Source organism: Metarhizium album, assembly GCF_000804445.1.
Source record: "Metarhizium album ARSEF 1941 chromosome Unknown scaffold_16, whole genome shotgun sequence".
Lineage (NCBI taxonomy): Eukaryota > Fungi > Ascomycota > Sordariomycetes > Hypocreales > Clavicipitaceae > Metarhizium > Metarhizium album.
In genome coordinates, this window is record NW_024467590.1 from 430,529 (window position 1) to 450,704 (window position 20,176).

At 53.5% G+C, this 20,176-nt stretch overlaps 6 protein-coding genes across 6 annotated transcripts; 3 read left to right on the forward strand and 3 right to left on the reverse strand.

Moving 5' to 3' along the window:
• Positions 1-574: 574 nt before the first annotated feature.
• On the forward strand, positions 575-3,241 carry MAM_05916 (uncharacterized protein; the record flags this gene model as incomplete). Its single annotated transcript, XM_040824714.1, has 1 exon — positions 575-3,241. One exon carries the CDS (start codon positions 575-577, stop codon positions 3,239-3,241), a length of 2,667 nt encoding a protein of 888 aa, XP_040677396.1.
• A 1,221-nt stretch (positions 3,242-4,462) lies between these two features.
• Positions 4,463-5,331, reverse strand: MAM_05917 (uncharacterized protein; the record flags this gene model as incomplete). Its single annotated transcript, XM_040824715.1, has 2 exons — positions 4,463-4,944; positions 5,061-5,331. 2 exons carry the CDS (start codon positions 5,329-5,331, stop codon positions 4,463-4,465), a joined length of 753 nt encoding a protein of 250 aa, XP_040677397.1.
• Positions 5,332-8,996: 3,665 nt separating this feature from the next.
• Positions 8,997-10,360, forward strand: MAM_05918 (uncharacterized protein; the record flags this gene model as incomplete). Its single annotated transcript, XM_040824716.1, has 5 exons — positions 8,997-9,032; positions 9,095-9,641; positions 9,696-9,892; positions 9,953-9,977; positions 10,050-10,360. The coding sequence occupies 5 exons, from the start codon at positions 8,997-8,999 to the stop codon at positions 10,358-10,360; spliced, it is 1,116 nt and encodes a 371-aa protein (XP_040677398.1).
• A 1,057-nt stretch (positions 10,361-11,417) lies between these two features.
• MAM_05919 (DNA mismatch repair protein msh3) lies at positions 11,418-14,812 on the forward strand (the record flags this gene model as incomplete). Its single annotated transcript, XM_040824717.1, has 2 exons — positions 11,418-12,204; positions 12,267-14,812. 2 exons carry the CDS (start codon positions 11,418-11,420, stop codon positions 14,810-14,812), a joined length of 3,333 nt encoding a protein of 1,110 aa, XP_040677399.1.
• A 637-nt stretch (positions 14,813-15,449) lies between these two features.
• MAM_05920 (uncharacterized protein) lies at positions 15,450-17,415 on the reverse strand (the record flags this gene model as incomplete). The annotated part of the gene is made up of 6 exons (XM_040824718.1): positions 15,450-15,964; positions 16,022-16,200; positions 16,250-16,298; positions 16,347-16,587; positions 16,645-17,019; positions 17,077-17,415. 6 exons carry the CDS (start codon positions 17,413-17,415, stop codon positions 15,450-15,452), a joined length of 1,698 nt encoding a protein of 565 aa, XP_040677400.1.
• Positions 17,416-18,818: 1,403 nt separating this feature from the next.
• Positions 18,819-19,873, reverse strand: MAM_05921 (geranylgeranyltransferase beta subunit; the record flags this gene model as incomplete). Its single annotated transcript, XM_040824719.1, has 2 exons — positions 18,819-19,460; positions 19,595-19,873. 2 exons carry the CDS (start codon positions 19,871-19,873, stop codon positions 18,819-18,821), a joined length of 921 nt encoding a protein of 306 aa, XP_040677401.1.
• Positions 19,874-20,176: the final 303 nt, after the last annotated feature.

Here is a 20,176-nt window from a genome sequence, read left to right on the forward strand (position 1 = left end):
TCACCAGGTTGGTACCGTTCCGCAGGCCATCGCATGACTTCAACAGACCCTTTGCCATCACAGTCCGCGGCAACGCATCACTTGTTTCCGCAATTCGACCCGAGGCGTGCTGATCGTATAGTCTCGGCTTGTAGACTTAGTGCATATTCACCGCATCTGTTATTTACCTTGGCCGCAGTATTCTTCGTCCCCTTCGTTTACGGTTTCGGTTTCAATCGCGACAATTACGAGGCCCTTGGGTGCTCACCCCAAACAACTCCGCTCCTCCTATGACCTCGACGACTTCTTGAGTTGTCCATCGCTTCTCCCGCCGCAGCGCGGCCCAGCATAGATGGCAACTTCTCACGACGTAGCGTGTATGGCGCCTATTGCCAGTGCTTCGCCTAGAGGCATGCCTGCCATCCAACAGCCATTTGGTCATCTCGTTGCCTCGAATCCCGCCTCGAGTGCACTTGATCAGGAGGTGTCGAGTCCTCCCGACTCACGTCCTGCCAATCCGCCCTTTGTGTTCCCGGCCAGCCCAGCTTCTGCTTCATCGCCATCCACGTCTAGGCAACGTCGACGACCAGTCTCCATGGTAGATCTTCAAAACAGGCCTGCAGCGTCTCCGACTCGGGAGTCGCCAGGCATTGCTCATCGGCCAGCAGCGCTCCCACAGTTTCGTTTCAACCCTGGCGCAACCTTGCCTACTGATCCTGAATCCATGACAGTCCTCAGCCCCCCAGTCACACCAAACTCAGGCAGGGCCTTCCCTTCACCGTTACGACCGCCCGGGCATGGACACCGACGTGGAGGAAGTGAGTTTGTGGGAGGTAGTATCCGAGATGGTAGTTCTATTGCTATCGTGAGCACCAGCCCAACCAAGTCGGAGAGTGGTTTCCCTTCACCCGGACTTCATCCGCCACGAAGAGGCCATCGACGTGGCGTCTCTGGCACCATTTCTACAAACGAGCTTCCTGTTCTCCGTCCGCAGGCCGAATTTTTGAGACCAAAGGGAAGCAGTGCACCGAATAGCCCGACTGCATTCAATCTAAATGAAGGTCCTCTTGTGTCTATAGACCACCAACCTCCACTGCCTGAGCCTGCCAATCCCATTGCAGCCCAGCACTTCAACACGACCAAGGAGAACACAATGAGCAACCACTCCGTAACCTTATTGGCTTCCCCGTTAAGACCGGATGCCACCCCGACGCAGTCGCGGCCTGGGAGGGCTCGAGTCGGATTCTCGGACACTCTGGAATTTATTCCCCGGCCCCTGTCACTGGTCTCAAGCGACACATCAAGTACTATGACAGCTCGCCCGGGACATTCCGTGTCAGGCAGCATATCTTCTCTCGTTTCTGCTGCGTCTCCCGGGGGACGCGAGAGTCCCGCATCTCTCGCTCGAATTCCCACCCGTGAAATTGTCGACTCTAGGCCAAGCACGGCCGGTGCCGTTTTGGAAGGCACTACCGATTTCAAGGCTGCAACTGGAGCAGCCAGTACCTCTCCTAGACGGCGAAACTCTATTCCGACACTGTCAAATGTGGCCAACTCGCAGCCCGTCAGCGCAACGCCCCCAAGTCCAACAAAGACGTCCAAGAGGTGGTCTTTTTTCGGCTTAGAACCTTTCATGGGATCCACATCATCGTCCAAATATCGGTCATCCAGCTCTAGCTCCTCAGAGTCTGTATCAAGGGCTGTGCCTGGAGGGCTGTCATCCGATTATGAATCTTGCTCTTCGGGTGATGAAGGTACTGCTAGGGACAGCTCTACTAGTCCTTCAAAACAGGACCACAAAAAAGCCAGCAAGAAGAGGAGAGTTAAGGGCTGGGCTGGATCAATACTTCCTCTTCGGAACAATAGAAAACGATCAAAGATACACGTAATGCGCCCGCCAACGCCTCCGGCTTCGGTAGGTCCAGTTGCGGATGATAAGGACGGGCGTGAGGACTGCGACCCCGAACAAAACGAAATAGCATCCGCACTGGCACCTCCTATAGTCACAGTTACCGAATCACCACCTCTTGAAGAACCAACTGGCCCTACACGACAGTCTGAGGAAGAGAGTTTGTACCCTATGATTGATCTGGATGCAGCTCTTGGTCCTTTCAATACGCCGTTGCCTCGCAATCCGGAGTGGGACGCAGCACAGCGAGCCGCTGGCAATGTCAACAAGCGACGACTACACAGCGCACAAGGTTTAAAAGGGTTTAGTGGACCTGGTATGCACTATCATCGTCGAACAGAATCAGCACCGGATCTGCCGCCATTTGATCCTGGCCGCGCTGGTATCCATCGGTTTGGCAGCAGCTCAACAATGGCAGATGTATTTGAAGAAGAGGAGGATGAGGAAGAGGAAGAGGAAGCGGGTGAGGATAGTTCAGGGCATGCCGAAGCTGCCTCGAACGATGCCAGAAACCGGAAGAGTGACGAGTCAGACGGGGCGATGACGCCACCCGCAACAGAGCTTATTCCAGAGCCTTTGATTCCAGGTGAGATGGCCGCTGCTGCAACTCTCCGTAAAGCAAACTGCGGGACTTGCAATACCGACCACTCGGCTTCTGTTCATGCTGTCCGCACGGAGTGTTCTAGAACTTCACTGCACGAAGAAGTCATCAATGAAGAGCCTACGTTCAGCACTTGCCGTTGTGGTGCGGTCTTTTCGAGCTTAACAGCTGATCAACATGGTTCCCCTGCATCTTCTCCAAGAATCCCACCTGGACATCGAGATTTGTCGATAGTTGATCTAAATCAAGCAACGCCTACCAGTCCATACTCGACAAGCCATGCCTCATCGTATCCCTCACCAAGATCGCCAATGTCCATGGACGCCCAGCGAATCTCTACTGCCCCCTCGTCCGTCACAGATGAGAACAGCTTCCATTCGTTGCTCATGGGTGAACCTGGTCCTGAAGTGCGGATTTCGGTTGACTACGACATTCCGTCATTGACCTCCAGCAACTCGACAATGACTCGGGACAGCACCTTCGTACCTAGCGCGCGCATGTCACAACCAAGCCTTCGGGAGCAACGCCCGTCGTCGGTTTCTTCAGCAGCTTTTGGACGCAGGCGGTCAAGTCTTGTGTCACTGAGTCGACTCATCAGTAGCTCGCACGGCGAGAGGAGCAAACTTTCCATGGAAGTAACCTTGGATAATGAAGCAGAAGGCAATAGAAGTCGGTCAAAGGGCAGCAAGACAAGAAGGCTTGGTCGCATGATGCAATTCTGGAAGCCGAGCAAGGAGCCAAGCCCAACCTGAATCGCATTGGCCACGAAATGAGTAGAGGATATTGATTTCCTTCGTTTTTCATTACTCTGCAACAGCGAACCAGAAGAGAAAGCATGATGGGAAACAAGTCGCCAAAAAAAACCATCGAATATCATTACGAATGAATATGGATTACTCACGTATCTGCACATTCAGCAATCATTGTCTAATGTGTTGCGAAGAACGACATCTATCCAGTTGTTGACGGGTTCTATCTTGGGAGCAAGAAGCCTTACCATGCGATCAAGACAATACAGAAGTCACTGTCGAAAGCAAACGCGCACCAAGATGGGCACATTGTGTTTCTCGTCAGACTCTTCTCAGCCAGCACATGAGAAGATGAAGAGGGGTCGTGCAATCGTCAGATTGAAAATCGAAGCAGCCTCCCTCACTCAAGAAAGATGAAAGGCATGCGGCGTCGGATGACTTTTGCATGAACATTTTTTTTCTTCAAGCACGGATACATAGCATGTCTTCATCCCCAGCTCCTTGACCCCTCGTGTGCATATCTTACGGGGTGGAAGTGGGCGAGGAGCCGAGGGTTCAGGTGCGACGACGTGGAGAGGGTTGTAGTGTCCAGTCTTGTGTCCAAGGGGGGAGGTGTGGTGTCTACTACTTATTTATTTTCCATTGGACATATTATGCATTGGGCGCGAAGAGGAAGATGGCTCCTGGCAGGCGACTATGGGATATAAGAAGTAGATTTCAGAGGAATTTGCGAACCTACAGGTGTAAGTGAATGATACAAATTATGCACAATGGCTATGAATGACTTTTTTTATACGACTTGTTCGCAGTGCTGAGTGAATGCTTGTCGAGTGATTGTGAGCCTGAATAGGTCCGGTTGAGCGAGGCAAACTACTGGTACCCAAGTCTCTCCGCAGCATCGTCATGGTCGTATCATTGCCTACTGACAACTACATACAGATAATATGTACGTACGTATAAGACATAAATATTCCTACGCGAACCAAGGGACACAGCCCCAATGAAACCAGCCAGCCAACCCGCAAGCGGCCTTGCAGATGCTATATGCCAGATGTCCACAAACCCGAAACGCCCTATGCGCCAGTGAATGAAGGAAGGAAGGGACAAAAAAAAAAAAGGCTCAGAGCCGTCCGTCCGTCCGTCATATGCGCTGAGCCAAATCTAGGGTCATCAAGTGCTTTCCCTCGCGTACCACCAAGACAGAGCCCTCCTCCAACGCAGGGCTCAAAGGAATCGTCTCGCCACGTCAGCAATGGTATTGCTCCACGTGTCGCCGCTCCCACCACGGGCCCTGGAATTGCCGTAGCCGTAGTCATCATATCCGCCGTAGCTGCCGTAGCTAGACCGTCTCTCCCACTGCAGGGCGCCATCACGGCCACGGGAGATGCTGGCGCCGCGGGTGTTGCGGCCAAGATCGCCGGCCATGCGGACGGCATCGCTGACGAGTCCAAGGGAGTCGCCCGAAGCGGCGCGGGAGGCCACGCCCATCATGCGCTCCAGTGACGGTGGAATGCGCAACCCGAAGCGGGCGAGCAGGCCGGCCAATGCGCCCGTGGTGACGAGGGGCATGACGACGAGGAAAAACACCTTCCACGGGTGGCGCTTGGCATAGTGGATGAGGTCTCGGATGAGGCGCCGGAGCCGCCTGTACGCTCGCTGCATAAAGCCTTGTCGAGGGGACCGTTTGTAGTACGAAGAGCGGTTTCCTGAATGGTTGGTCGAGTGTTAGCGGCACCGGTGGCAGTTGGCTGCAAGTTTCGAGGCCGCCCTCGTGGGAGAGAGGCCGACGCTTGGTCCAACAACAACAACCACCACCACTCACCAAAGTTGAAGAAGCTCGAGCGGCTGTTGTTGGCGGTGCCGAAAAAGGATCCCCGTGACGAATTGTGCCTGGAGTAGTGGCTGTCGCCGGTGAGGCCGCCCAACAAGGCGCCGGTGATGGAGTTGGCGCCGCCGCGGGCGCGAGAGCTTGATCGCGAGCGGGAACGGTGCTTTCTGCGCGATCGAGAGGCGTCCCTACGATGTTTGGACGGGCGGGACATGCCGCCAGGGCCGATGGAGAGGCCGTCGGTGAAGGGATCGAGAAAGCCCATTGCGGTGATTCTGCTGGATGCGCAACGAATGCGGCCGACGAGAGCAGTTGCTCTGGACTGCGGATGTTGGTAGTAGACACGTACTCGGGAAGTTTTTTTTAGTTTTTTTTTTCCTCGGGACGATGCAAGCTGGAGCGGCGGGAGAGCTGAAGCGATGTGCGCTCAGACGAAATATTGGATGCCCAGACCGCTGACGATGCGGGTTTGTGCAGGTTGCAGCTGCAATCTGCAAGACAGAGAGGAAGAGAGAAAGGGAAAGAGACGGCGCTTGGACGAGGGAAGGAACGATGGTGGGGGTGCGGGCTGCGGGTTGCTCGTGCCTGCCGTCAATCGACAAAATAAAATCGAGTGGCTGGTAGGCGCACAAGTTCAACCACAACGACGATTACTCTCCGTACTTTGTCCTACCAGGTAGTTACCTACTTTGATAACTCTCTCTGAAAAAGGCAACACGGACACATCCGCCTCACTCTCATCGTCGAATGACGAAGGATGGAGTCTGGGGCCGTTCCTCGGCGTTCCTGGATACTGGCGCCGCCATCAATCTGGATCATCCCGTCAACAGGTTGCGTTGATGGTGGCTGTCAGCAATCGCAGGGTCCTGGGGCTTCAGACGGACGCCATTATCCGTCCGTGCGAGACTTATGTGTATCAGGAATAATGAGAATCGAATATCTTGCAACCATCAACCGCTATTCTCTCGCATCCAGTGACAGATGCGTTGCATCTAATCATCTAATAGCCAAACACAACAGATGCAATAAGAAGCAAGCCGAATTTTGACAGAGTATGTGCTAGGCAATCGCGCGCTATACTGCCTTGGCCGCAGCAATGTTACTGTATATCGGACTGTAGTTTGTGTGTGGACTGCATATGCATGGTATGGATACTCCTCCTGTTGACCATGGCCATATCTGTCACGAACAAAATGTAACTATCATCCGCTCGAGATACATACGGGTGAGTTTGAGGAATGAACACTTCGCGATCCCAGAAGCTAAATTAAATCTTCAAGGTCGAAATGCTCTTCATACCACAGCAGCCTAGACACTATTCAGACGTCTCTTCCAGTGAATGGGTGCTGGTGGTATGTAGGCCATCTCTGTTGGTGGGAAGTACGGCGACGGCGAATCTGCCTAGGACTACTATTGTACCCGATGGCATGGAGTGCGGGAAAGGTAGGCATTCCAGTTGCGTCCATTGAACGAGTAGGACGTGTGATCTGAGCGTAGGGATCTTGTGGTGAGTCGATGGCAAAATGGTTAAAGAAAGGTACTGTTGATACAAGTCGCTGTGTTGTTAGTGGGAAGAAAGTTCGGAAACCAGCCCAGGTATCACTCTGAATGTCGCGAGATCAAAGCGAGCGACAATGCCAAAATTATTTGGGTTTAACGTCACGGAGAGAACCGTCAGCAAACGCGACCTGTCCTGTTGCGCCTGTCAAATCGCAACGTACGTGGAAGTTATTGACATTGTCACAGGCCCAGCAAATCGGTTAGAGAAGTATGGAATGCCTCCGCCCTGAATTAGCCGCCGACGCCAATAGCAGACACCCTGCCTCCGATGACGGTCAAACACATGGGCTGAAGCTTGGTGTATACGTCATACCAGACAGTTCCAGCGCCGACTGATGTCTGGTTCTTGTCGGAGACCACGACCTGGTTCAGGTTTCTCGGATCCAACGTCAAGCCGTGGTCAATCAGTATTGGAAGCACCAGCAAATGCGGCATCATCACCGCTCTTGACAGCAAATTTGTACTGGGCCACACGACATGTCAACGCCGACCGCTGCTTCTGGTGTAAATCGACTGGCGGGACGGGTTAGCGCCTGTTGCTGTGACTATTTTCAAATTCATGGACACAAGGCTATTGGGATATGAAAGCTTCCTGGGCTGGCTGAAGGCTAAGAAGGGCCACTGCAGTGTCAACTAGTAGCCAGCCATGGCTTCGGAGCGACTCTTTTTCTTTTCTAAAAGACGGACTCGGGCAGGTTCCCTACGGCTGGGGTACAGCCGAATTAGGGAGCGGACCTCGCAACATGGGTTCCTTTCCGTGCTCGATAAGCCTTGACCTGGGCATGAACCTAGCTCAAGATCAATCAAGGCCGAGGCACCAACAACCCGATGGGCCTGGGCCAGAAGCACGGCATTGAGACTCGAAACATGCATACTGAGCTGGATCAGGACAAGCTGGGGGGAACAAGATGACGATACTGTGCAGTCTTACTAGGAGACGCCTTGTTTGGCCTGCGGGATCCGGGATGGACGACATGGAAGGGAAGCAGATTCTGATCGAATGGCGTGGACACTTGGACGGGGATTCTGCTGCTTTACCATGTGTATTGTGTCATGATTTGCGTTGTGCAGATCGGATAGATAGTTGGCCGCCGGCCTCTCATAGTGCAGCCTCCTTCCATCACATATCTGCGTGATGGTAAGTTGAAGTACTCCGTGGGGACATGGGAATACGTACCTAGGTAGTTACGTTACGTACTGATGCGGAATGTTTTCCTCGGCGTAATTGGCTGGATTTGACCGGCGTGGGCGGGTCCTTCCACGTTGAGCTTCAGCACTACTCCGCACAGTGCCAGTAATTTATATGCTCGACAGTATCAAATTGAACGACAACACAACTGAGATGCCAAGAGCCTTCAGCATCCACAAACGCCTCAGTGTGTCCAAATCCGCCGCATCGCCGTCGTCCGTCTGTCCCGTCGCAAAAGCCCTCTCGGACCATGAAATCGACCTTGGGCTCATCCCGGCCACTCCCTCTCTGCACTGCCCATCATGGCTGCTCGTCGTGGCGTGCAAGCCTCGTCAAGGTTATCCAGCGCCCTAGCATTGAAGGGGCCAGCCCGACGGTGCCGAACTGACGGTTCGGTCTTGAATGCTTAACCCTCGACTCCTTCAAAGCTACTCGCCGTGGCGTCCGTTGTACCCGAGGCGTGTCCGCCCTTCGTACCTGGACTGACCGTCGAGCCCGCCGAGCCCGTCAGACTGCTGGCTTTGTCCCTTGCCAATGACAAACAAAGAAAGCGTGTCGATACCTGCTCGGGGGCTCACGCAAGTGGTTCCAGAGTGCGTGTCGGGGTATTCAAAGTCGCAAATTTCGATGTGGAAGTCTCGAAACCATCTTTGCCCTTCATCATTCTCCCCGCCCGTCCACCATAACTACCGCTCCGTCAGGTCAAAACGCCAAATATCAATTCTTTGGTTCCATCGGTGGACCTCCCTCCATTCCGATGAGCACCTGGCCATTCAAGCTCTCGACAAGGTGGGGGGGGGCGTCTCGCGTTTGCCTCGGACTATGGCAGTGCAGAGCGATGTGTCTTTCCTACCAGCCAACCCACCTCATTCTACCGCCCTAGTGAACTTGAAATGAGCATAGAAATTTCATGTCTTGGAAGGTTGTCGATGCAGAAGTAGCAATCGACGGGAGTTTGTTGGAGCTTGTTTAGCTTGCAGCACACCCTGTGCCGACTAGCTGGCAGAAAATGTCTTTGACAAGGAGAGCTAAATGACATTTACTACATGGACCAACTGTATTGGCATTTGACGTTTCTGACCCTTTGCCGAGAAAAATCATGAGCGAATAGAGATCTGAATTCTTGCAGTCTTGTAGATCTATCCTTTGATTCGCGGATCTGCCGCGCACAGAATGCCGCGATGGCGTCGCAAAACGTCTCTCGAGAAGCTGACGAGGTAAAGTTCCCTCTCACCAACATTGATATCTGACTGATGATCGGCTCCTGATTATTTTACAGAGAGGACTACTCGCGTCACTGTGCGTAGGCATCGTCTTCGTCATGATGCGAACTGCAGCACGATGGTTCAAGTGTCGTAGAATCCCAACTGAGATGGAAGACTTATTCATGTATCTCGCCTTAGTGTCATTCGCCATTACTTGCGCGCTCTACTATGCCACGACTAATACCTTCTTCAACGCCATGGCCATCATTGCGGGGGAAATGGAGCCCTATGCCAGTCTGGAGCATGACTTGCTCGTCATGCTCCACGAATTCTTCACCGTCCAGTTCTTCTTCTGGCTGACCCTTTGGTCTGTCAAGTGGAGCCTGTTGGCCATGTTCAAGAGACTCACAGACGGGTTGCCTTGGTACAACAGGGTTTGGTGGGGGGTTCTTATATTCTCCGTCTTGACCTTTATCGGGTGCTGCATCAGCAACTTCACCAGTTGCTCGTCTATGCGTGCTTGGTTTACACCAGGGCTATGCACCACCGCTCGGGATTCGAGGGCAAAGCAGATCAGTCTGTGGTTCGGCCTCGGCGCAGACCTGACGACCGACCTTCTGAGTAAGTCTGACTCGATAGTCTCGAAACGGGCCGTGAGGAGCTGACGTGAAACAGTCATGGCTGTGCCTGTCCGTGTCCTGTGGGATTTGAAAATATCGCTTGTTGAGAAGCTCAGCGTCGGCGTCATCTTCCTCGTTGGCGTCTTGACCATGATTACGGCCATTATCCGAAGTGTTTCATTAGACTCTAGCGTGTACCAAGGTCAAGTCGGCGTGTACCAAGGTCAAGTCAGCACAACATGGCTCATGCTGGTACGTCGTCTTGCTTATTTTCAAAGGTTGACCTGCACAAACTAATATTTCCCCCCATAGTGGGCTTGTATCGAGGGAGTCGTCGGTATGTGCATGCTTGAAGCGATGTCTTTCTTGCACACGAGTCGTCAACATGGGATGTACTAAGAATGTCTAGCAATAATCACTGGGTGCCTCCCGTCCTTTGCCGTTTTTGTCCGCCGTCGTGTCATGGCCCCTGAGCTTCACCACGACTCTGGCTCAGACCCCCTTGGGTATCACTCAACTGCCGGATCAACTGAGGAAACCGGTAGCAGCAGGCGTTCTCGGAATGACCATCAACGACATCAGTTGTCTGATACAACAGGTGACAGGAGCTTGGCCGATGGCGGCATCATGGTGACGAGAAGATGGAGTCAAAAGTGGCAGGACTTGGAAAGGGGGCCGAGGCACTTCGAAGCAGGGCATGGGCTGGATACCATCGCTTGAGTGAGTTGCCGAGTGACGTGAAAGTCTTTCCATGCAGACTGAGATGTTGCATCCAGCACAGTCGGGCGTCCCTTGGCCTTTGTAGACGACAGCAGCTGGGTAACGGCAACGGCGATCAGATATGGATGGTACCGATAGGACGCATGTTTCTGCAGTGACAAATATCACATCTGCTTGTGCTACGGCGAACTTGTTGATGATACCTCATCTCTACAAGATGAAAGAAAAAAGGGCGGGGGGAAAGATGAAGCGGGGGGAAGTGGCCGGCATTAAAAACAAAACTAAATAAAAAATAGAAAATGAAACCTTGTTCCAAGTGAGCTTGTCGTGAGACAAGCAAAAACAATAGCAATTGTACGTTTCGATCGTACGACCTCCGGGTTATGAGCCCGGCGCGCTTCCACTGCGCCAAATTGCTTTTGACTCGTTGCAGCCTGTGCCCACTATTATGAATTATATTACCCAAGCCAGGTCAAGTGGCGAACGCGACGCCGGTCAAGGAGTGGATACGAATCGGGTCACTTCACTTCCCTCCTCTCATAGATTTTGTCACAGAAATCAGCACAATACCGATGTAGGCTTGCGTCGCTACCTGGGAATGTCAAGATTAGAGCCGATTATCTGTCACCGAGCATCGTGTTGTGGTCGACATATGCCAATTACCTAAACACCAAGCTTGTACCGGCACATACATTTCAGAAATTGATACGGAGTATTTCGCCCCGTTCCGCTCCGTTTGTCCGTAGACATATTGTCACGGGCCATGACACTAGTATCACGACTCGAGACAACTGCTGGCTTGTGTGTCCGGCTTCGCCTTGGAAGTTGACCAGCCTGGAAAGTCAATAGAGCAGCCGATTTCTACCCTGAGCTGGTCTCCCGGGTAGGCGTCTTTTCACGAAGCTGGAGGCCCAAACGGATAAAAGCGGGCCCGCGGCACTCAACGCGTGCAACTCTGATGGCAGACGCGACGGCTCATAAAGTTCAATCAACGTCCAGCGTGATTTGCATTTGCTCAGGGCAATACCATTGCCCACAAGGCCATCTGTGGCCAGCCATGGCTCCGAAAGCAAAACCCGCAGAGAGGAAGCAGCAGTCATTGACGTCTTTCTTCACTCCAAAGGCGGTCAATGGACCGGCCGTTTCCTCCAAGCGCCGGCAGACCGAAGCTCGACCAGCAGACGCCGCCGTGAAGGACGACGACAAGGCGCAGTCTCCCTCGTGTTCGCCTCCTCGCAAGCGACCGCTCGAAGAAAACACGGACAACGGAAACGAAGGGCCCGAAAGGTCGTCGAAACGTCCCAGAGGCGACGAGAATAACAATCCCAACGGAGAAGAAAGCACATTGACGGTCAAGGGCAAACCGACGAATGCATCGGGTGCAGTGTCCCGGGCTCGCCGCTATCTCTACGACGCATCAGATACCAAGCCTGCGACCCAGTCGACGCAAGACGACGACGACGACGACGACGACGACGACAGAAGACACATGAACCAACAGCTGCACAAACGATTTGTAAAGAAACTGGGTCATCCCGATGCCCTGGTTTGGAGGTCAAGGATAGCTCGAGACCATGGAGCCGCAGGAGACGAAGAAGGTGATGCAGACTTGGATGCCGACGAGGACGAATTGCCGACACCTGCAAAGACCAAGAAGAAGGGTGCCAAGAGCGGCAGACTTACCCCCATGGAGCTTCAGTTTTTGGACATCAAGAGAAAGCACCTGGATACCATCCTCATAGTCGAAGTCGGCTACAAGTTCCGCTTCTTCGGGGAGGACGCCAGAATCGCGGCAAAGGAGCTCGGCATCGTCTGCATACCTGGGAAGATGCGATATGACGAGCGTATGTGCCGTGAATTTGAAAGCCCCCCTCTCCCATGACCTTTTTGCTAACGGTTTTCGCAGATCCTTCCGAGGCACACCTTGATCGGTTTGCCTCAGCAAGCATTCCTGTCCACAGACTCTCTGTTCATGCGAAGCGGCTCGTAGCAGCAGGACACAAGGTCGGCGTGGTTCGACAAATAGAGACAGCTGCCCTGAAAAAGGCAGGCGACAACCGCAACGCCCCGTTCGTCCGAAAGCTCACCAATGTCTACACGAAAGGGACGTACGTCGATGAAGTCGGCGAGCTGGATCAACAAGCTGAAGGAGCGCCTGCAGGCGGCTACTTGCTGTGTATAACAGAGACAATATCCAAAGGAACCGGGACTGATGAAAAAGTAGACGTCGGCATACTGGCAGTTCAACCCGCAACTGGCGACATCGTCTACGACACTTTCCAAGATGGATTCATGAGAAGCGAGATCGAAACGAGACTGCTGCATATATCGCCATGCGAGTTTCTCATAGTGGGTGATCTTACAAAGGGAACCGACAAGTTGGTCCAGCACCTGTCAGGAAGCAGTACCAATGTCTTTGGTGACCGAAGCCGAGTAGAGCGGGTGCCTCGACCCCGGACAATGGCAGCAGAAGCCTACTCTCACGTCACGCAGTTCTATGCCGACAAGCTCAAGGACGCATCGCAAAGCGAGACGGCCAGTGCGTTGCTCGACAGAGTGCTCAAGCTTCCGGAGCCCGTCACAATTTGCCTGTCAGCCATGATCAACCACCTCGAGGAGTACGGGCTCCAACACGTCTTCGATCTGACAAAGTACTTCCAGAGCTTCACCACCCAGTCGCACATGCTCCTCAGCGGCACCACCCTCGAGAGCCTCGAAGTCTACCGCAACTCCACAGACCACGCAGAACGGGGCAGCCTCTTCTGGGCTCTGGACAAGACACTCACCCGCTTCGGTCAGCGTCTTCTCCGGAAATGGGTCGGCCGGCCCCTGCTAGACCAAGACCGTCTCCAAGAAAGACTCGCTGCCGTCGAGGAACTTGTCGACAAGCAGTCCACGGCGCCGGTCGACGACCTCGAGAAACTCCTGGCCACCACAAAGACGGACCTCGAGCGCAGTCTCATTCGCATCTACTACGGCAAATGCACCCGTCCCGAGCTCCTCTCAGTCCTCCAAACCCTCCAAAAGATTGCCACGCACTACTCCTCCGTCCAGTTCCCCTCCGACAACCCCTTTTCAGCTGCCCTCCTCGCCACGTCCATCAATGCACTGCCCCGCATCCTCAACACGGTCGTGTCATACCTCGAGAGAATAAACCTGGAAGCCGCACGAAAGGACGACAAGTATGCCTTCTTCCGAGAGGAGTACCAGACAGAGGACGTCCAAGACCAGCAAATGTGCATTGCACACGTAGAGCATGAGCTAGACGACCACCTCAAAGTGGCCGCCGCGAAGCTGAAGAAGAAAAAGGCCGACTACGTGACCGTGGCAGGCATAGAGTTCCTCATCGAGGTCCCCAACAGCGACATCCGAAACGTTCCCGCTTCGTGGAGCAAAATCTCGGGCACCAAGAAAGTATCCCGCTTCCACACCCCCGAAGTGGTGCGCATGATTGGCGAGCGAGACCAACACCGCGAAGCTCTCGCCGCCGCCTGCGACAAGGCATTCAAGGATCTGCTCGCCGCGATATCGTCCGACTACCAGCCGCTTCGCGATGCCGTCTCATCACTCGCCTCACTCGACTGCCTCCTCTCCCTGTCCAAGGTCGCCGCCCAGCCAGGCTACAGCAGACCGACCTTCTTGCCGCCCTCGTCCGAACCCACGGTCGCCATCACGCAGGGCCGGCACCCCATTGCAGAACACACCATCGAAACAGGCTACATCCCGTTCAGCACAACTCTCGCCCACCCCTCGCCCCTGGCACACCTCATCACGGGCCCCAACATGGGCGGAAAGTCGTCCTACGTCCGCGCCCTCGCCCTCATCGTGCTCCTGGCACAGATCGGGTCCTTCGTCCCCGCCGACGCCATCTCCCTCACGCTCTGTGATGCGATTCACACCCGCACCGGCGCCAGGGACAACCTCTTTGCCGGGGAATCTACATTCATGGTGGAGGTATCCGAGACTGCAAGGATACTCCGCTCCGCCACACCACGTAGCCTAGTTATCCTCGACGAGCTTGGCCGCGGCACCAGCACACACGATGGTGCTGCCATTGCCCAGGCAGTCTTGGAGCATGTAGCCACTGAGACACGCTGCCTCACGCTGTTCATCACCCACTACCAGAACCTTGCTAGAGTCGTCGACGGCCTCCCCGGGGTCAGGAACCTTCATATGAAGTTCAAGGCTGACAAGGGGCCAGATGGCGACGAGGAGATTACCTTTCTCTATGAAGTGGGCGAAGGAGTTGCACATCGATCGTATGGGCTGAATGTAGCGCGTCTTGCCCGGATTCCCAAAAAGGTCATCGATGTGGCGGCCAATAAATCTGGCAAGATGGAATTGGATATGACGGTACGGCGTCTCAAAGGGGCCAGTCGAACGCTGGGTCAAGTAATGACTCATGGACCAGAGCAGCTGGAGCATTTGATTGCGAGTATTGAGCAATTATGAGCCATCACTGCGCGTGCACATGTTGGAATTCTCAAGGCGGTTTCTGTATATAATCTTGAGCTATTCCCTCTTTTTGACTCACATGAACCCCTGGAACGGGTACATTGATAATAGTGTTGAGACCACAGAACTTCTCCTTATGAAAGACGTGTGATAGCTCGCTCGAGTGCAGACATTACTATTCATCTCCCCTTTCAAGAGGCGCGCCCACGTAGACTGCGCTCATACTTTATTTCCGCCGTCCACCCCTCGACATAATGATGCGATTTGACGCGTATTAACCTCATGCAGTAACCCAGAAATTGACGTGGTATCGAGATTGAATAAGGATACGAAAAGTGCGACGACACAAGACGATTTCAGACTTGATTCAGTGCGGAGACAGCGTGTAAGCTGGTAAGATGGTATGAATGTTGCTGTAGATAGGGATGGATAACCCCCAAAAGCGGGCGATGAGCGTTCCATGGATTAATCCTCGGCCCTTTTATATAACGGTACATCTCTTTGGAGGAAAAGACGAATAAAAAACCCAAGAACCAAAACTTATGTCCATGATACCGTAGAATTGATAGTCGTCCCAGTTTGATCCATGAGATAACGGTGCCGAAGGCCTTGCTGAAGTATATTGGCACGTTGCTCACAAGTCCAATGTTTCAGTACTCGTCCATACCTCGGTTTCCGTGAAGCTAGTTTGCTTGCAGTCCCCCGTCGCCACGTTGGTCATCATGTCGCTGAAATGGTTCTCCATTTTGATGCTGCAACCCGTGGTGGCGTGGTCATCTTGGTTGTTAGCAGCCTCTTGATTGTGGTCGCTGCCGCGGTTCATTGATTGCATGCTGAAGGAAGAGAGCGTCTGAGATGGCCCTATCGTACTGTACGAACCAAAAATGGGTCGATCTTGAGAAAAAAGGGGATTCGATTCAGAAATCTGCAGGTATTGTGGGTTACCGGTCCCATTAATCAGCTCGCTATGTCCGGGGCTCAGGTGTCGTTCTGGTTTCGGTTGCAGGAGACTGTTGGAGTTGAAGCGGAAAATGTAGTTACTTGAAGCACCGGCATTGTTGCAAGGCACGAATGGCAACCTGGAGGAATAGTTGTAAATCGACTGGTCGTTGACACCAAAAGACGTGGTTTCGGGTTGGCCAACCGAGACTAGAGAAGGTTAATGGACGACGAGTTACTGGACGACAGAGAGAGAACAAAACTCACCAAAGTTTGCATGTCCACCATAGTTCTCATAGGCACTACCTTGTACCCTCGGTCGCTGTGAATTTCTCGACGGGAAAAGGCGAGACGACACGTCTCTAGACGAAGGCGTAGGGGACATGAGCGGCGAGTGCGATACGCGGTCATAGGGATACAGGCCCATGCGATTTAGCACGTCAGGTCTACTAGTTGTAAGCGTAAATCAACAAACAGAATATTGATAGTACATACCTTTGGTCCTGACGGGATGGAGTTGTGAACATGCGATCGCCATAAATTCCTGAAATACTCAGCAGCTGAAAAGGTCCCGGCTTTGAGAAAGCCTTACCTGAGACTCCGTCATTGTCGTCGTCGCGGAACACATCATTTCCATGTCTCGAAGAGGTCGCGTGCACAGCAATCTGCAGGATGCCGTCGCCATTGCATTCGTCCGGAGATGCCTTGACTTTGGATTGGCCATTTCGGCGGCCAGGTCGTCTGCCAGCACGGCGAGGCACGTTGACTGATAATTCGGCGAGTGCTTGTGGCCGCTTTCGTTTGGACCTGGTCGTCTTTTTGGGAGTCTTTGACTGTTAGCACTGGGCTCGGCCATGACGTTGTGTCTGTTGGGTGACTACAAGGCTGACCTCTTCCTCCTGACCAGGAATAGGCGAGGAGCTGTCATAAACTCCCTTGACTCGCTCGACCTCTAGATCCGGCGTCATGACAACCTGATTAGGTTCAATTCCCTCGGAGGTATGTTTCATCTTCTCAATTACGGAATTGGGTTTGCGTTGATTCCGAGTACGCTTCATGTCATCGTTGGCAAGGTCCATTTTGCCCATGCCGGGCCAAACTTGGCCCTTGAGCGACAGCATGTCACCGCTGGCAAACTCCTCATCCATCTCCGCATCAACTTCAGATGTAAAAAGTCCCGGAAATAGAGGGAGCTCTTGGGCCAAGTCGTCTTGCTCAGCTTTCACCGTCGTCTTATTTGAGCTTCGCTTGGACCTTCGTCTCGACTATTGATTGGGTCAGTGGATCAGCTCAATACACACACGGGCACAAATAGTGTTCACCTTTGATGTCGCCGATGGGGTTGAGTCTCGAGTGCGGCTGGACTTTGCTGCCTCCTTCTTCTGCTTTGCCTTCATTCTCTCCACAAGAAGCGCCTCGATTCCATTAGCTGTGTACCAACTCTCATACTGCTGCAAGGTCACAGATGCCGCGATATCCTGGTGGGACTTGAGTTTAGTTTGTGTCTCATGGTGTAGATGCCCCTTGGAGGCGATGTGTGTGAGTAAATGCGATACGTCTGAGAAGCGGGGTGCCTCTGGGCAAACTGTGCAAAGGAGCGGGATGTTCTTGTTGATTGAAGCTGGTGTACAATCTCTGGTGGATTCGAGAGACGACTCCATATCCTAGGTGCGAAAAGTTAGCCTTTGAAAAGACCGAGCTGGCAGGAGAAACATGGACATGCCGGGCCCGAGGTCGGCACGAACGACGTAATCCCCGGCTTCGGCCTTTGACAGGAGTGTCCAGTACCCAAGTCAGGTGTGGTTCGACGACAAGAAAGCAGCAGCAGCAGCAAAAAGGATGTGCGGCCCAATCCGGACTACAGGAGCAAAGAAGCAATAGGTGATGGCGGAATTGAGAAAAGAGCAAGTGGAGGGAACTGAGGTACAGAGATGATCGGATGCAGGCAGGGAAGGGTAAAGTAAACAACCGCCAAAGCATGACGACCAGTCCGCAGCCGAAGCGAAGATGGTTTTTTGGAAGGAAATATCATGGTACGCGCCTACCGTTTGCATGATTGCCGTAATCGGTGTTCTTGGTTTTCGATCCATGGTGAGCCACAGGAGGAAGCCGCGATCCAACAGGGCGAGGTGACCCCTACAATTGGGGATTGGGAGTTCCAATTCGTCGGGAGTTGATACCAATCATGTCAAGTAAAAGACTATATATGGGACCAAGTCTGACGGAGGCGAATTCCACAATGTCAAGGAGCGAGACAGTGCTAGGTGCTAGCCGCGGACATCGGGGTGAGCAACTCGAGGCAAAGTCAAGAAGGGTCTGGTGTCGAAGCGTAAGCGTCTGGGTCTGGTGGTGGTAGAACTGTATCGAGGCTCATGCCCTAGGGTCCACGTTGGACGACCTGCTCCTTCCCTTTTGGTGGCCATGAGTGTTGAGCAGTTCGATGGCATGATCTGCCAGCTGGCAGGACATGTGGCCGGTACAAGTGTATCGTGGGAGGCACACTCGAGCGAGGCATCGCCATGTGGGATGGGCAGGACTCGGTCTCAAGTGAGAGGAGACGCGGCCACATTGGAAAGCGAATGGCTTTTCAAAACTTTGATGTAATTACTGATAGGATTCACATCGTCGATATTTGACTTGGAGGCTTGGTTCGTGCCATAGCTGTGACAAGGGAGGTTTCTAGCTCTTTTCCCAAGTGGCATGGGGCATGCAGTAAATGAAAAACAGACTCAACTGAGCATCAAGATGCAACTGAAGCTTTATTTCTCTTCTGCCTTGTAGTCGTGGCCATTTGCACCAGTTCACGGTGCTCCCTTGTTTCCCGGGCGGCGCAGTGCATGTCTGGAGGACTTCACAGGGCAATCTCCATGAGGGGAGGACATGCCCCTGAAAAACCTGCATGTTTTCATTCATTCTTCTCTCGCCTTGTATCCTGGCTATCACGGAGCAGTGCCTTTAGCAGGTTATTAGATGGCAAGAGGGTAAGATGTGCCAATAGCTGAGGATCACGACCGGCTGTCGCTACTGGTTTTTGGAAGGTGGAACGGCGCTTGAATAAGTCACCTCATCTGTTAGACCCGACGCATTTTGCAACAATGGCTTCGGGCATGCAGTAGACCGGGTTGACCGGCACCATCCCAGGATATTGCATGAGACTGAGGCCGGCAAGGCCGAAGCACGTGTGCCATACATCCACCATGTCGCCAGGGCGATCCGAGAGGCCACCGTTCTCGGAATCCTGGCTGCTCAGGATGAAGGCAATGAGAGCGTCACGGTCGATCCAGTGTGTCCGCTTGAGTATAGCCAGACTGGCCAGGACCCACCAGCTGTAACAGACATCCTCCTTCTTTTCAGGGCGGCCGTTGAAGCCGCCGCTGGGGGTCTGTCGTTCGCTAAGCCAGCCTCCGAGCTTTTCCTCATCTACCACGTCCAGCCTGTTGGCGATGCTCAGAGCAGCCAGGCAGGTCAATATTTGGCCCGAATGCGACTCCGCCCCGGGTTTCGCGCCGTAACCGCCATCAAAATTCGCACAGCTCTGGACGTGTGAGACTGCCTTGTCTAGGTTGATGCGAGATAGGGCACCGAGAAGCGACAGCGCGTTCAGTGCACCGTAGAGAAATCGGGTGTCATCCTCACCCCACTCGTCGCCATAGAAGCTGCCGGTATTAGGATCCTGCAGGTCTGCAATGTCTGTCGCCCCCCTCCCCTACGGGTTAGAGTAATTCCTGGACACTCGGGGCTTTGAGGTGACCTACACTGTTCAACTTTGACTCTGCCATGTCCCCGCGCATCAAGCTCATCCAAGGCGTCCACCATTGCCAAAATCTGCACAGCACTCACTGTGGACAGCATGTGAGCATCGTGCCCCGGGGCGGCGCCGAATCCGCCATTCTCGTGTTGGCATGAGAAAACAAAATCAACTGTTTCTTGCCGAGAGAGAGCGTCCGGCCGTCCAAGCAAGTGAAGGGCAGTAAGGCCCCAGTAGACGCCATTGAGCCGCAAATGCTCCGTCAGCCAATAGTCAAGCTCGTCCTTCTTGGTATCGAGACTCTGGACATATTTCACATGTGCGTGCACGGCAAGTGCCGGACTGTCCGTGGTTGCGCCTCCTTTGACCATGGTGCTTGGTAAGAAGGGAAGACGAGGGCTTGTTGTGGACCGGAGGAGAAGATCGAGGCAGCAGGACAAGGTGAAGAAACTGCGCTGCGTCCAGCTTAGGTAATCGAGTCACACCAAATCGGGGTCAGTGGACGACGACACCAGGAAGATGTGAAGCTACTTAAAACTTTACACGAGAGAAATCTCTATTTTTAGTATCACGGACACGGCACTCCGTAACACGTCCATGGTCGTACGTATGGTGACAAAGTCGTATTTACACAATCACGGGCACGCCACATGGGTGTTCAGGTAGTAAGTAAG